Below are 16104 nucleotides of genomic sequence, written 5' to 3' on the forward strand. Positions count from 1 at the left end.
CTTTGAAGGACAGAAGAATGCGCCAATCATTATAGTGTCTGTGTGCGTGCCTGGACCTATCAGAAAAGATTTAAATAGAGGCTTATAAATAGGCCCTATAAATATAACATCCTATATTATGCCTTATTGCGAAGGTACACTTCATGACTGTTGAATTGCGTTTCATTGTATTATCATCCATGCTAGAGCATACCGTGCTATATTCAGTGCCCGCTATCACTACACCGTATGAAATAGGGAGGCCTGGGTTTGCGGCATGTGCTGTTTCTGCGCTGACATGTGCTCCAGTCAGTCGCGTCATTATGTAAGGAGCTCGCAGCATCCTCCCGCTCCGGGAGCCTCCGGGGTCAGCGCCGGGGGCCCTTCCTGCGGATCCTGGAGCGTTTGGCCAGGCCGGCCGCGTCAGCGCGCGACGGGGGTACGAATGACAAAGCAAACCCCACACACACATAGACACACACCCTGCCAGCTCCCCGCGACGTGGTGACAGGGCGGCGGCCAATCGGAGGAGGTGTGGGGCGGGGCTGCTGCGGTCCCGCCCCCTGGAGTCCGCGTCACAGGGGGCGGGGCCGTGGGTGCGCGCGACGTCGCCCTGGGCTGCCGGGTGTGTGTGGGGCGGCGCGACCCTCGTTCCACGTCTACAGGGCGGGCTGCGTGGCTGGCTCCGCGGGCACAGCGCCTGCTGGACATGGCGAGCGTCAGCGTCGGAGACGTGTCTGTGCCGCGCGAGGGGCCGATGCCGCGGGGAGTAAGCGGCTGCTCCGCGGCGAGGGCCGGGCTTCTCAGATGTTGGGACACCGGCCAGCGACCCCTCACCCGACCTTCTTGGAGCTCCGATTTTGTGCCAGGCACCGTGCTAAGTGCTTTACATCTACTTACTCATTTAGTCCTCATTATTCCCTTGCAACGTATTTATGAAAAAAATCACGTTAGAAAAGACAGCAAAGATTCTTTTAAAAAGAATGTCATTAAAGAGAACTGGGCAGCTGTCAAAAACTAGCTGAAGGGGGTGCCTGGGTGGCTCAGTGGGTTGAGCCGCTGCCTTCGGCTCGGGTCATGATCTCAGGGCCCTGGGATCGAGTCCCACGTCGGGCTCTCTGCTCAGCGGGGAGCCTGCTTCCCTCTCTCTCTCTCTCTCCCTGCCTCTCTGTCTACTTGTGATCTCTGTCTGTCAAATAAATAAATAAAATCTTTAAAAAAAAAAAAAAGTAGCTGAAGGGAGAAGAAACACTCATGGATCTCATCACCTTATCACGACCACTATCAGCATTCTAATTTTTTTCTTTTTTTCCTATTTGCCCCCATGGGTGATATTCTTATTCCTATTGCTGCTATTATTACTGAACAGAGTAGTGATCATACTAGATATTCAACTTTGTGTTCTGTTCTTCGTGTGTGTGTGTGTGTGTGTGTGTGTGAGCAGATCAAAAGAAGTTTATTAAGTGAACATACGGAAAAAGCTCTCAAAAGTGCGAGGGGTCCCAACAGGGTTGCCACTGAGGGCCTTTAAAGTCCGTCTTTTTGTATTCTGTCCCTTAATGTAAACATTGTCCCATGTTACTATGCATTCTCCCTAAATATTTCCAATGGCTGCTGAATCTCCCATCAAGTGGCTGTACCAACTTAACCACACACCAACAGTGGGACTGTGAGGTGATCTTCCAGCACATTTTAAAAACTTCCAGGAAGTAGATGGTATCTGGTTTTGTCCTGGGGTGGGTGGACCTCTTCCTACCCTATAATTATCCCCAAGGAGGAACTTGTAATTTGTATCAAATTCATCATTCTCATCTGCTGTTCTTCGTTATTTTACCCTGCTCACAAATCTTTAAAGATCCTCCAAAGCCTGAAAACCATTGTCTTTGTTATGGCATCCAGAGCTGTCACACGGGAGACCCAGTCTCCTTTTCCAGGCCTAGGCAGCCCAGCAAGCCTTATCTACTCACTGTCCTCAAACCCATTGCAGCCTTATCTTCCCTTCTTCCTGCCTTCTTGGGAGATTGGATCCATATTCTGAAGAGATGCAATTTTGAAAAATCACAAGAGTACCTGCCTTTTCAGACCAGCTTAGCCACTTACTAGCTTGGGCACGTAACAGAATCTTAGAACCTCTGTTTCCACTTGGGCATGCACTAGGTGACAGCAAACTATTACTATTAATAGTATACTTGTTTTTCATCCCTCACTTCTCTCCAGCATGTTGATAAAGTGGCCCTGAGTGACCAAGGATAACAAACTCTGTGAGCTCAAACTTCCACCAAGGCTGCCCATCATTGTGAAAGAGTCTGAATGGAATGCTCTGCTTGGAGCAGCAGGAAAAGGTTTCAGCTGCCAAGGTGAATTTGTTCATGGAGGAGGATACAGACAGGACCTAAAAATCAATATGCTGGTGGCTTGAATGCATTAGGAAGTTTTCATGGTAAGATCCTGGTTCCAGACTCCATGGGACCCGAGATCTGAATAGCCATCAGCTCCAGAACCTCAAGGTTCCAGATTACCCGGGCCAGAGGCAAACAGCCAACTCAGTAAGGGTATAACAGGGCCATATCCATGGTCTTTTCCACTCCCCCTTATGTCCCTGTTATCTACGACAGTGCCATGACACACTGTGAAATGAAGAGGTGAGTAATCCTGGAAAAGATGACAGAGGCGCTGAAGCTCACTGTCTAGCCTGCCATCCTGATAAGGACATTCCATGCCATGGGAGAAGCGTGGAGTGACTGGGAGTTACTCTCAAGCATAGGGCTACATGGGAGAAAGAGAGAACAGAGAAAATCTGGAGTTCTGGGTTCCAGTCTTAACTCCCTGGTGTTGAGTTACCTGCATACAGCTGTGCCAAGATCCCCTCTGGAGACCTTCAAGCCCTATATATAGAAGCAGGTCATATTAGTTCCATTTTACAGATGAGAAAACCGAGGCTCAGAGAAAATAAAATTATGCAGTTGGCTTGGCAGAGCAGTTTAGCTCAAGGAACAGCTGAGTGAGATCAAGCTGTGATGCTATAGGCTGTATCTGGTGTTGGTCGGGTGATTGGCTTGAGTGGGATGATGAGAACGGTCCTCTTGCCAAGAGCCCACAGGACAACTGCCCTTCTCCATTCCGTTCTCTCTCACTCCTCCTGCCCCAGCCAGACCATCTCTTTTTCTGGCCCATCCTAGCCCCACCCCCTTTGGCTCCAATCAAGTGCCAGCCTTTCCCCTCTGAGCCCTCAAATGGCTCTTTGGGATCCTAAGGGCACAGACCTGGGCAGAGATGAGGCAGACCTCCCGCCTGCCACAGAGCCCCCCCAACTCCCCATACCTCCACTACCAGTCAGGAACCAGGGGAGATCAGTAGCCATTTTACAGATGAGTAAGACAGGGAAGGGAAATCATTGAGCTTCACCTGAGCTCAGAATGGCTCAGAATAGCCTGGAGAGTGATCATCACACCCTGTTTCACAAATAAGAAAACTACATTCCCCCCCACTTTCAGTAGCTTCAGTCCCCTCAAGCCCACCAGGCAGGGCTGGTCCAGCTGCCTTGAACTTGGTTCCCCATGCCTCAGGAGTCACAGAAAAGTCCACACATTGGGATGGCCACCTCTCATACATGTATCTGTGTCCCCGAGAGAACCCTGTTAATGGAGGATATTCATTGTAGTGTTTAGAACAGGAACAGTTTAGAAATAACCCAGATAATCCCACAAAGAGGGCTAGTCAAACAGGGTCACACATTCTTATCACAGAAGTCCTGTGGCATGGAGAATGGTGACACACAGCACTTACCACATATAGTCACTGCTCTAAGCACCATATGCGCTTTGATCTCATCCTCACAACAACCGCGTGAGGTAGGGATGATTACTGATGCCATATTACAGAGGAGAAAACTAGCACAGAGCAATTCAGTTCTTTGCCTAAGGTCACACAATAAGTGACAGAGCCCAGATTCAAAATCAGAAATTCTGGCATCAGAGCCTGCGTTCTTTTTTTTTTTTTTTTAAGATTTTATTTTATTTATTTGACAGTGAGAGAGAGAGATCACAAGTAGGCAGAGAGGCAGGCAGAGAGAGAGGAGGAAGCAGGCTCCCTGCCCGATGCGGGGCTCGATCCCAGGACCCTGAGATCATGACCTGAGCCGAAGGCAGCGGCTTAATCCACTGAGCCACCCAGGTGCCCCCAGAGCCTGTGTTCTTAGCCACCCTGATAAACTGTAATAGAAAGATCGTCCTGGCTTGGAAATGATTTATGATATACTGTTCATGGAAAAAGCAATTACCCAACAGTATGTGCTGTATAATCCCATTTTTGTAGGGGAGAAAACAAGGCATAAATTCACATGAATAGAAAAAAAAAATCTGAAAAATATACAAAAAGAAGTAGAACTGGGTTTTGGAGATGTTGAAATCATGGGTGCTTTACGTAAACTTTTTGCATGTCTGCAGTTTCAGAGTTTTCTACAGTAAATATGCCAACCCTGTGCAATTATAATAATTACGAACATTTATGGAAGATTTTCTACACATCTGACACTTACGCGCTCTTCCTCATATACTCTTCATGACTAGGGTTCCCTGGGTGGCTCAGCCGGTTAGGCGTCCGGCTCTAGGTTTCAGCTGAGATCATGATCTTGTGGGTCATGGGATCAAGCCCCACATTAGGCTCCCCACCTGTGAGAAGTCTACTTGAAGATTCTCCCTGTCCACCCCTCCCCACCCCAGTCACATGCGTGCACTCCCTCTCAAATAAACAAACCTTAAAAAAAAAATCTTCACAACCACCCTATGAGATTGACACTGATTTTCTCTACTTTACAGATGAGGAAACAGAGATATTGAGCATCCCGCCCAAGTTCACACAGCTAATAATTTGTGCAGTCAGGATTTGAACGCAAATTGCCTGACTCCGAAGCTCATGTTGAGTGAATGAATGATTGACTGAGCCACACTTTAACCAGGCATGCCCAGAGCAGGATCACACACCCTTGGTAGAGGGAATGGAGGACCTCCCTACATGTTTGCTCACTGCCCATGACCAAGCTTTACAATGCTTGACTCAGATGAGGATGGCATAGTAAGTATGCTGATGGAGTCCTGTTTTTATAGAAAATGCATGATTACATGTGAATTCCACAGTCTCTCTGACTTGATTCGTCGTGCCTGGAGGAAACATGGTCACTTAGATCAGAATGCCACAGGCATGGTACTACTTGCCCACCTTCCTTTCTATAACCCAGCCACCACTCACGTTTACTCTTCCCAAGTTTGTGAGAACTCTGTGAGGAAAGTAGAGCAGGTCACCTTATTTGACTCATAAAGAAATTGAGACTGTGAGTGGTTTACTAAATGGAAGGCAGAATTGCAAAGTAGTTGACAGCATAAGCCGTTGGCGTACATGGAGGTGGGTTGGGTCCCACCCCTAGCATTTATGAGCTGTGTGACGTTGAGCACTCACATCACCTCTCTGAGCAGCAGCTTCCTCATCTGTAAGACGGGATGACTGTGCCTGTACTCACAGGCTTGAGGGGAAAAGTAGATGGAATAATGTATGCAAAATACTTGCTCCAGAGCTTGACATTTCGAAAATGGCAGTTGTTATTTATTCAACAAATATTTAGGGGAGCCTGGGTGGCTCCATTGGTTAAGCGTCTGCATTAGGCTCAGGTCATGATCTCATGGGTCCTGGGTTCGAGCCCCGCTTCCGGCTCTGGCTCAAATGGGGCGTCTGCTTCTCCCTCTCCCTCTGTGTGCTTTCTCTCTCTCTCTCTCTCAAACAAATAAAGAAAATCTTTTTAAAAACCAAATATTGATTGATCACCTACTATGGACAAAGCACTAGATGTTGAGATACAGCAATCAAAAATCCCTGTTCTTTCAGTGCTTGGCTGGGAGATGGAGAGGGCAGGGGTGGTCGTCTGATAGGAGGAGGCTTTCGGGCAGAGGGAGCAGCAGGTGCACAAAGTGCTTTCCCCAATATTTTGTTATGAAAAGTTTCTAACAGAAGCCAAAGAAGTTGGAAGAATGATACAGTGAAAAGCCATTTACCTCCCACCTAGATTTGACAATGAACGTTTAACTATATTTGTTTTGTGACATATCTGCCCTCGATCCCCTGTGCTTTCTTGTACCAGGTGAGCTGCCTTGAGGATTTGGAGACAGAATGTCTCCAGCCAGAGTCTGAAAACAGGGACCTTTTGCAAGAGTCGGAGGGGAAGAAAGAACATTCCCCTTTGGACAAATCTGTTGGGAGAGGCCAAGTGAGGGGGACACCTCCCTTTATTAAAGAAAGCCTGTTTGGCAAGGAGCTTCGCCCTCTTGTCAAGAAGTGCAGTCAGTCCCTGACTGGGGCAGGAGCAGTCTGCATAGGGGCTTCCAGGGGTGTGGAACCAGCTGCCACCCACACTGTGCTGGCCAGAGGATAAACACAACCATCAGGGGGGCTCCAGGCACAGGAGCCAGCAGTGACTGAAAATCTTCATGTTCATCTGGCTGACCTTTGGTGTCCCTGGGCAGGTGAATCCAGCTGCCTGGTTTACAAGGTGCTGGTACAGGACCCAGGCCAGCTCCCCCACACAGGGGAGCCCCCTCCTTATGGAAACCCAGTTCACGCGAAGTGCTGAGGGCCAGAAATCAGAATCATGGGGTGACCATGAGGGAATGGAGATTTCTATCTCTGATCTCTAGGGGTCAGGCTACCTTCTGTCTATTGCTACTGTTGAGGGGGGCAGAGGACTGGGAATCCCATGTTTCTAGATTTTGAAGAGGACTTAGAAGTCGTCTGGGCCACAGTTACATGGCTAAATGCCCAGTTGCTCAATCTGGGCTTTGGGTCTGGATTAAATCCCAGTTCTCCTACTTACTAGTCCTGTCACCTTGGACAAGTCACATGACCCTTCTGCACCTTTGTAGTATAAGGCTAATAGGACCCCCCCCCCCAGGGTTTAACTGGGTTCATACAGTGCCTAGAACAGTACCTACCAAGGGTAAGTGCTTGGTGAGTGTTAGCTCCAGGAAACATCTAGAGCAAAAGGAACTGGTGTCAGTGGTTCCCAGCCATTTTTTCCCCATGCATGTACTAACATATGGTCTTATTATTGTTATTTGTTACAAAAGTGGGAACATATTGTACACACTGTACCATACTCACTTTTCCACCCAATAGTATATTCTCTGTGTCACTGTTGATGAATGTTAAAAGCATTTTCCTCTGGATTTTCCACATATGTTCAGGACCATGATGTGTGTCCTGTAGCTTATTTGCCAATCCCCTACTACTGGACATTTAGGTTACTTTCAATTTTTTTCCTTCTGCAAATAAAGCCGCACTGAGCAAGAAGAGAGTGATGTCAGCTGACTGTATGACCTTGGGTATGACCTTCTGGTGTGAGTTTCTTCATCTAAAAACAGAATGAATGACAAGATTCTTCTGGGTGATTAAAATCTCCTGCACACTGCATATGAATCACTTCCAAGACTTCGCTGACACGTAACCATCAGCTTCTGTTTGCATTCCGCTAGGGACAGGGTGCTCACTACCTCATGAATAGCCTGTTTCTCTGGACAGCCGTAATGGTCAATAAAGAATCCACCCACGGTGGGCCAAAATCTGCCTCCCTGCAGTTCCTAGTCTAGTTTTATTACTTGAGGCCCCATAAATTCAGTCTACACTCAAAGGCCAGAAGCTGAGGCCAGTGTAGAAGATAAGAAAATTTCAATCCTTCCCTTCCCTTCCCCTTCCCTCCCTTTCTTTCTTCATGCTTATTATAGATCAGACCATCTGCTAGGCACATGGATGGGGGCTACAAAAGTTCGCTGCAGAGTCAGAACTGGATCCCAGGTACCCTAAAGTGCATTTCAGGGGACTGCCTGCCCCCTGCTTTGGGACAGGGGTCCTGAAGCTGGTGGCCTGCCTCAGATACGCTATAAGTACATATGCCCCAGGCAGAGTCCTGGGTTGCTTTGTGAAGAGGTGACCAGAGTTGGAGACAACTACAGCCTAGGGCTTGGGCAGGACCCCGCCAGATTTTTACTAGAGCTGGACCCAAGCCTCCTTTCTTCTCCCCCACCTACCCTTAAAAGATTTACAAACAAGTAGATTTATTTATTTATTTTAAGATTTTATTTATTTATTTTTTGTCAGAGAGAAAGAGAACACAAGCAGGCAGAGCGGCAGGCAGAGGCAGAGAGAGAAGCAGGCTCCTCGCTGAGCAAGGAGCCCCATGAGGGACTCCATCCCAGCACCCTGGGATCATGACCTGAGCCGAAGGCAGCGGCTTAACCAACTGAGCCACCCTGGTGTCCCTACAAACAAGTGGATTTAAATACAGATCCAAATATAAATAATTCCAACCATGTAACTCTGCAGAGTTAGCTCCCCAGGGGTTCTGTCTGGATCTTCCTCAGGGCTTAGTGTTGTTCTTTGCTTTCACTTCATTCATTCTCATACAATACATTCTTACTAACAGCTCACTGGGTAAGGTGGGTTTTTTTAGAATTTTTTTTTTAATTTATTTATTCGACAGACAGAGATCACAAGTAGGCAGAGAGGCAGGCAGAGAGAGAGGAGGAAGCAGGCTCCCCGCAGAGCAGAGAGTCCGATATGAGGCTCTATCCCAGGACCCTGGGACCATGACCCAAGCGGAAGGCAGAGGTTTTAATCCGCTGAGCCACCCAGGCACCCCACTGAGTAACGTTTTAAAAGAGAAATTTTGTCAATCCAAAGCTCCCCCTGAGGTTCCGTTTCCCCATTTGTAAATTAGGAGTGCTGATCCACTCTCCCTTTTGTAAGGAGATGGGGAGGGTAAACTGAAGTCACTAGCAAAGAAGGGTTTTCCTGTGTGGGTGCCCAGTGAATGGACGCCCTCTTGGAAACTGCACACAGCGCCTGCCCTAGAGTAGAATGTAGCAACTGTTTGTTGAATGAACAAATGAGTGATTCCATGAATGGGGTCGCGTTGGAATAAATGCATTTCTTCCCCTGCCCGTCATAGTCCCTCTGCGTCTGTGTTAACTCCCTCAACAGACCAACAAAGCCAGCCTTGCGGCGGGAGATAAGGTTTTTGGCGGGTATCTCCGCTATCGCTCCCTGGAGTTGGGGTGGGGGCAGAGGGGTGATGCCTGGAGCGGGTGCAGATGCCACACGGACACAGACACAGGATGGGCTCTAAGTACCCACCGTCTATGCGGCGCTGCCTGCCCCCGTGGACCCTAATGCTGGAGGCGGCTCTCGTTGTCATTTTCTTCTTTTTCACCTCCTATGACACTTCGTCACAGGATCCGCTGAAGGAGCTCATGAGGACTTTTCGAGGTGAGTGTCCAGAAGGGAGGTGGTCACATTGGCAAATAGCAGAAACAGGGGAAGTGAGAAGGTCTGTGGTCCTCCAGGGGCCTACATGTTCCTCTCCACAAAGTCTCCGAATAAATGGGTTCCCACACCTTCTCCTATAGGTTGCGTGGAGACCAGCCAACAACTTAGGCTCCCCCTTTAAGGACCAGCGTGGACATCTTCTCTTCCATGAAGTCTTCCTTGATTTGTCAGGGCAGTGAGGGGTTCCCTATTCTGTTCTGTTTTTCTAGAATTTCTTTTGCCAAATGGTCTTCGTAAGTCTCTGCTTTTCTGTCCGTTCCTCCCCTTTCTCCTGAGCAGCAAGGAATTTCACATTGTTCGGCTTTTAGTTTTTGTTTTCTTTTTTTTTTTTTTTGGTGAATCTTGCTCATTTCTGTACCACCCTCCTTTTGGTAGCATGACTCTCTTGCCCCTCCCCCAGCCCCAGGCTTCTCCTTCTCACTCATTGGCTGGGAGGTCTACATTCTGTCTGCAAATCCAGGGCCATAAGGTATGGCTGAAGAGGAGTGTAGGATGGTTGTGATTTTATATGCAGCTAAAAATGTTCACAGACTGTGATGAGAACAACTGTAAACAAGACATATGTCCCCAGTGGTGTGGCTTTTGCTTTAAAAAAAAAAATTGAGATGAGTTTCAAGCATCTCACTGGGCCAATCTCTTATCTATGATAATGGATGGGTCTTGTTGAGTGTCCTCCCTGAGACAAAGCTGAAGCCCTAGTCTGGTTGAGTGCCCACTTCTTCCTGAGTGACATTAACTGGCTAGTCAGTTAGCTGAAAGCAGAGGAAAAGCCTCGCCCGGTTCTCAGCAGCAGTAAGCAGGACAAAGAAATGACTTGGGGAGAGAAGCCTCTGCACCAGCTCAGTAGCCAGCCCAGAGAGGGGCCCTTAGCGCCTGACGAACAAGGCCTAGGCAAATTGAAGTTCATTTCACTTTATTTTCATTCTTTCCAGTCCAATACAACGTAATTCAATGCATGCCATTCATTCACGCATGTATTCATTCAACCCTGTATTACAACCAGTGGGGGATCTAGACATGGGCTAATCAGTTAATATTTATTGAACTCTTACTATGTACCAGGCACAGTTTCAATGCTTTAGATTGAACCCTGACAACAATCCCATGAGTCAGTACGATTATGATCTCTGTTTTTCATATAAGGAAATGAGGCACATGGACGTTGAATAATTTGCACAAAGTCACTCAACTGGGACAGCACAGCAAATTGAAATTTGCACAGCCTGGTTTTAGTTTCCATGCCTTTAACCACTATGGTTCACTGCCCCATTTTCCAGCGAGCTTGAGTCACTTTTCACATAACCAGTGGGTGTAGGAGCCAGTATTTCAACTCTGTATGTTGGCACCGGCGTCCACATTCTTCACCTCTCTGCTCTGCTGCTAACACAGAAATAAAGTGTCCTCAGGGCACCTGGGTGGCTCGGATGGTTAAGCATCTGCCTACAGCTCAGGTCATGGTCTTCAGGTCCTGGTATCAAGCCCCGCTTTGGGCTCCCTGCTCAATGGGGAGTCTGCTTCTCCCTCTCCCTCTGTCTCTCTTCCACTTGTGCTCTGTCTGTTCCTCTGTCTCTCTCAAATAAATAAAAATAAAAAATCTTAAAAAAGAAAGAAAGAAAGAAAGTGTCTTCAGACACTCACTTTACATGGAAGCACAGAGGAGAGTTCACAACCCAGGCAGGGGAGTTGATGGTGTCAGGGAAGGCTTCTAGAAGGAAGTAACTGACCAGCCATGTCTTGGAAGGTTGGTAGGAGTTAACCATGTGAAAATGGAGCATCATTCAGAGTGAAAGGACAGCAAGAGTTTGTGTGTGCACCCCTTGGAGTGGACTAGGTTAACATTGCAACACTGGGGCCCAAAAAAGGCAGTGGGGCATTGTGCACCCACTGGGTTGAGCAAGGAGCTTGACCATCTTGCTGCTGAGCTGATAGGAAGCAGGGGTGTGGTGAGGTTATGGAGAAAGCCATTCCAGGGCTAATGGGGGGGGGGGGGGTAGGGGAAAGGGCCATGACTTGAGGTGGGAGACCAGCATGTGGCTTGTGTGTAGTATGGATCAGAGGGCTTCAAATGCTTCTGATCATGCACACCATCTTTCAAGCATGTACCATACTTACATGTCATCACCCAGTACTGCTGCATAAGTATGTTTTGTACATCGTAAGAATACACACAAATTAGAAAATTTGGAAGAGGTCGAATGAAATATACAATATTTTCAAATTACTGATGTTTGATGGCGCCAGTCAATCTCAAGGCAAGGTCCATTGTTCCCATTACTGAGAGTGGCTGTAAATCCATTCCTAGAGTCCTCTTGATAACTGCAAATTCTCCTGGTTGACTTCTTGTCAGATCTAATTAGACTGACTTTTTTAAACCTTGAATGTGACGGATGAAGGGTTTGCACAAGAAACATCACTCTGCCCTTTTTTCCATACACTTGGCTGCCATTATGGTTTTGTCTTCATTCTGTGGTTTTAGGCAGGTGTTGTTAGTCCATTTTGTGAAGGTTAGTTGAGCTAAAACTAGGTTACCTAATGTGTCAATTCACTTGATCTAATCCAGTCAATGTGAACTCAATGTTATCCAAAGCAGCCAATTCCAAAAAGACATTTTTGAGGCAATCAGCATGAATCCCTATGGTATACAGGAATTGTTGTGAGTTTTGTTAAGTCTGATAATAGCATGGTGGGGCTTTTTTTAAAGACCCTATCTGCTAGAGAGGTATATTGAAATGAAGCAATGGCCGGAGCTTGCTTTATGCCAGAAAGGAAAAAAAAAAAAAAAAAAAAAGGAAAGAAGTGGAAAAGATAATAAAAACCAGATCGGCCCTGTGTGACAGTCATCAAAGCTGGGAATGGGTACATGACATTCACCATGCAAATCTGTCTTTGAATATGCTTAATGTTTTCCATAATAAAGAATTAAATTTAAGTGCTCGCTTCGGCAGCACATATACTAAAATTGGAAAGAATTAAATTTAAAACAAAAAAGCCAAACAAAACCCTGCCATTCATTACAAACTGATGAATACAGAGAAACACATCACCCTCTTCCCCAGGGACCCAACATTCCCTCAGGACCCCTTCCAAAGCTAGGAGACTAGAAATTGTCTGACATCCTGAGCGGGAAGGTTCCTGGGCCAGTGTGGGTCTTAAATACTTACAGAGCTGCAAGCTTCACCAAAGCCCTTTGGAGGTAGAATAGCCCAGATCAGTGATTCCCAGAGTGTGGTCCCCAGACTACCCCCCTCAGTCACTAACAGCTCACAAATCTATTAGAAATGCAGATTCCTGATCCATATCTCCTGATCAGAAATGTTCAGGGTGGGGCCCAGCACACTTTGTTTTACCAAGCCCTCTAAGCAATTCTTATCCACATGAGAGTTTGAGAAAAGCGGGAGCCAGATTGATTTAACCTCTGCCTCTGCCCCTTAGCTGCGAGACATTGGGAAATTATTCCATCTCCCTTGGCCTCCATTTCAACCTGGGTCACGTGACAACAGTACTTTTTCAATTTGTTATTGGAAGGTTTGAATGAATGAGCACACATAAAGACAGATTAAGAGTATTCATTTTCACTATGAATAGACTTCAATTTCTTATAGTTTTATAAAAACTGGAAGGACTTGTATCTTCTTCCATGAGCCCCTGGGGATCATCTGGAGCACCTTCTGGGGTGTGTGCTCCCTATGCTGATGACCACTGGTCTGCACAGCCAGTGACGAGGCCAAATGGGGAGGGATATCAAAGGAGAGGCAAGGTGTCAAAATATTCAAAGGACATCTAGGAGATCAAAAGAGTTGTACCTGATGGATGTGAAGGAGGGGTTTAAGGATGGCTTCAGACATGTGCTTTAGTATACAGAAGTGCCAGTTCCCGAGAACAGAAGCAGAAGGGGACGAACAGGTTGGACAGTAAATGAACAATGATATATTCATTCTGGGCTTAGGGTTGAGGCGACTATGAGATGCTTAGGAGAAGTAGAGTGCAGCAGCTAGCTATTGCTGCATAACAAACCACCCCCAAACTTAATGGTTGAAAAAAGCAACCATTTAATTTGTTCATGATCATGATTAAGTGGGTCAGCAAAAGAGTTATAGCAGTAAAAGAGGATAAACCCTAATGAGTGGGTGCTTTTCAAAACTCTGTTTGTCCCATGTTGACTAATGTTGCATTGGCCCAAGCAAACCACAAGGCCCAACCTAGGAGGGAGAAGTCTATACTGGAAGGCATGATTCACTGGGAGCCATTACTATAACAATCTACACACAGAGCCTGCTCTCGGACTGCCACATTGGGGAAACATCCTGGACCTTGCACTGTGGATACTACCTAGGTCCCCCCTTCCCTCTGCTCCCCAAAGGGAGGAGAGCTACCAAAAGATAAGAGGGGCTTTTCCACTGATGTATAAACACAGTACCCCCAAATCCTACAATGTTCCACATCTTACCCTCGGCTGGGACATCTTTTTTTCTATTCTGGGATACCATCGGGGTGAAGGTAGGGTGGGAGTAGAGGGTGCTGGAAAACAGAAGTCAGCCTAGGGCTCTATGGATGGTCCGTCCCAGTTTGGGGCAGCAGATGTCTTTCCAGTCAGCTGTGGATAGAAGAGTGTGGAAGTTGAGCCTAGACCCTAAGGGCCAGAAGCTGGTTCTGGCTTCCGAGTTGTTGGTGCTGAAGTGTCTACAGGCCAGAGGAAGGAGCAGAGGTGGATGGAAACACAGAACTAGAACCACAGGGGCAGCTAGGCCAGAGGAGGGGGGAGCAGTCTTGCCCAAAGTCATATAACCAACAAGTGGCAGGCACAGTATAATAGTCGCTAACTCTGCGACTATACTCTGCACCATACAGTGCCAGGTTAAGTGATTTGCATGAGCCAGTGAAAGTATTCACGGTAATCCTCTGAGCAGGTGCCATTGCTTCATACCCATTTTACAGATTAGGAAGCTGGGACACAGAGGTAGAAGCAGGCTCTGAACCCTGACAACCTGACTGGGAGTCTTCACCGTTCTACCCCGTGGGCTATGTGGGGGGGCATGACGCATCGTGGTTAAACCCAGATGGTCAGCATTCCCACCACTCACCATGTGCTAGCTGTGTGACCTGGGCTAGTTACAGTGCCTCTCTGGGCCTCCCTTTCCTACCTGTTAAGAGGTGGGTAATAAATAGTACCTACTGCATGAAGCTGTGGTAGGTGAAAGCCAGAAGACTTCTAGAATGGGGCCTGGTGTGTGGAGGGCACCACACTCGTGCCTGCTCCTACGGTGCTGGTCATCATCGCCTCCTCTCACACCACCGGGCCCTCAGCTTAGACTCTTCCTGCAAGTCGTGGGGCTTCCATAACATTCTCCTGAATGACTGTCTTCAACTGTAGAATTCCCCTCTGGGACCCAGTCTTTGGGGCCCCGTAGCACTTTCACTCCTTATCACCAGCCAACACCTTAGAGTCCATGTGCCTATCAGCCCAGCAGCTGATCTCGGGTGCAGCGCAGAATCTGAGAGGGGAGGCCTGCACCACTGGGGATGCCCTGAGCTGGGACCCAGCCCTGAAGTGGGGCTCCCGTCCTGAGACTGAGGAGGAGTGGAGGGGGTGTTGGAGCTCTGGGAGGCTGGGTGAGGTAGTGGGAGGGTGCAGAGAGTAAAGAGGGGCCTGAAATCTCAGTTACTGACTCACCCATTTGGGGTGAATGGGCTCTGTCTGTCAATAGCTCCCAGAAACGGCCTCTGACTTCGTCCCACGGGTGGAGCACAGCTCCTCCCTCAGGGACAGTGTGGGGCCTTGGGGAGGAAGCAGCGACAGGGATGGCAGCTGTGCCTGATAAACCCCCCAGCCCAGATCCTCGGACTCTCTAATCTTTAGGGCCCCACCTCTGCCCTATCCTGGTTACCCTCCTCTCCCCACCCACTGATTCTCTCCTCAGAATATGCCAGGGCTGTGAAGGCCATGGAGAGAACCAAGTCACTCCCATGTTTACAGAGAGAGAAACTGAAGCCCCAAGAGGGGAGGGGACCTGCATGGGGTCCCTCAGGGGACAAAGAGCACTGTACCTGGAGTTCAGAGCGTGGCTCTGCTGCTAGCATGCTGTGTGGTCTTGAGGAAGTCACAGGCTCTCTCTGGTCTGCTTCTGTGAAAGGGGCGGAAAATGAAAGGGTCTCCCCACACATGTGGCAGACCCCACGCATACGGCGTCGCTGTTGGGCAGATGTGTTTGCTTTAACAGCAGGACTTAATACGAGATGGCTGGGTGTGCAGTCTCTAGTTGGCCACGGGCCTTACGGCTCCCAAATATGCATTGCGCCTTTCATACACACAGTTTCCTGCTTGGCTCCTGAAGGAACCCGAGCGATCCCAAGAGGAACTCCCTATACAAAACATGTCCTGTCACCCCCACTCTTAAGAGGATGTAAGCAGGAGACAGAAACATTGCCTGCACCTCCCTCTCCCCCACGGCAGAGGAGAAGGGGCAAGAAGTGGAACCAATGCCATTTCTCACCCACTCCCCAAGTTCCCAGACCCTTTGGAGGTCCTCAGGGATGAGGGTCCTCAGGACCACCTCAGGAGGTCCTGGTGTGACCAGATGGTTTGGGGAGCATCAATCCCCACCCATGTCTCACACGCAAGACCCTGTGCATTTCTCAGTGAAGGTAAATTTAAACGTGACTTGAAGGGGCTTTCTGAGACTCTGGAGAGTTCTGGAAATGAGTGTTTCCTTGTCATTATCAGAGCCAGGGCTGGAAGCCAGCGGAGACCAGGTGGGTTCT

General features: G+C 48.1%; 1 protein-coding gene across 2 annotated transcripts in view; it reads left to right on the forward strand.

The window, feature by feature from the left end:
• The first annotated feature begins 9134 nt into the window (after positions 1–9134).
• The window catches only part of LOC123950726 (RH-like protein), a 36733-nt gene continuing 29763 nt past the window's right edge, over positions 9135–16104 (forward strand). For both annotated transcript variants that reach the window (XM_046019060.1, XM_046019051.1), the window contains exon 1: positions 9135–9285. In XM_046019060.1, the coding sequence (XP_045875016.1) occupies positions 9135–9285 (151 nt within the window). The remainder of the gene's footprint in view (positions 9286–16104) is intronic.

The sequence above is a fragment of the Meles meles genome, chromosome 1 (assembly GCF_922984935.1).
Source record: "Meles meles chromosome 1, mMelMel3.1 paternal haplotype, whole genome shotgun sequence".
Classification (NCBI taxonomy): Eukaryota; Metazoa; Chordata; class Mammalia; order Carnivora; family Mustelidae; genus Meles; species Meles meles.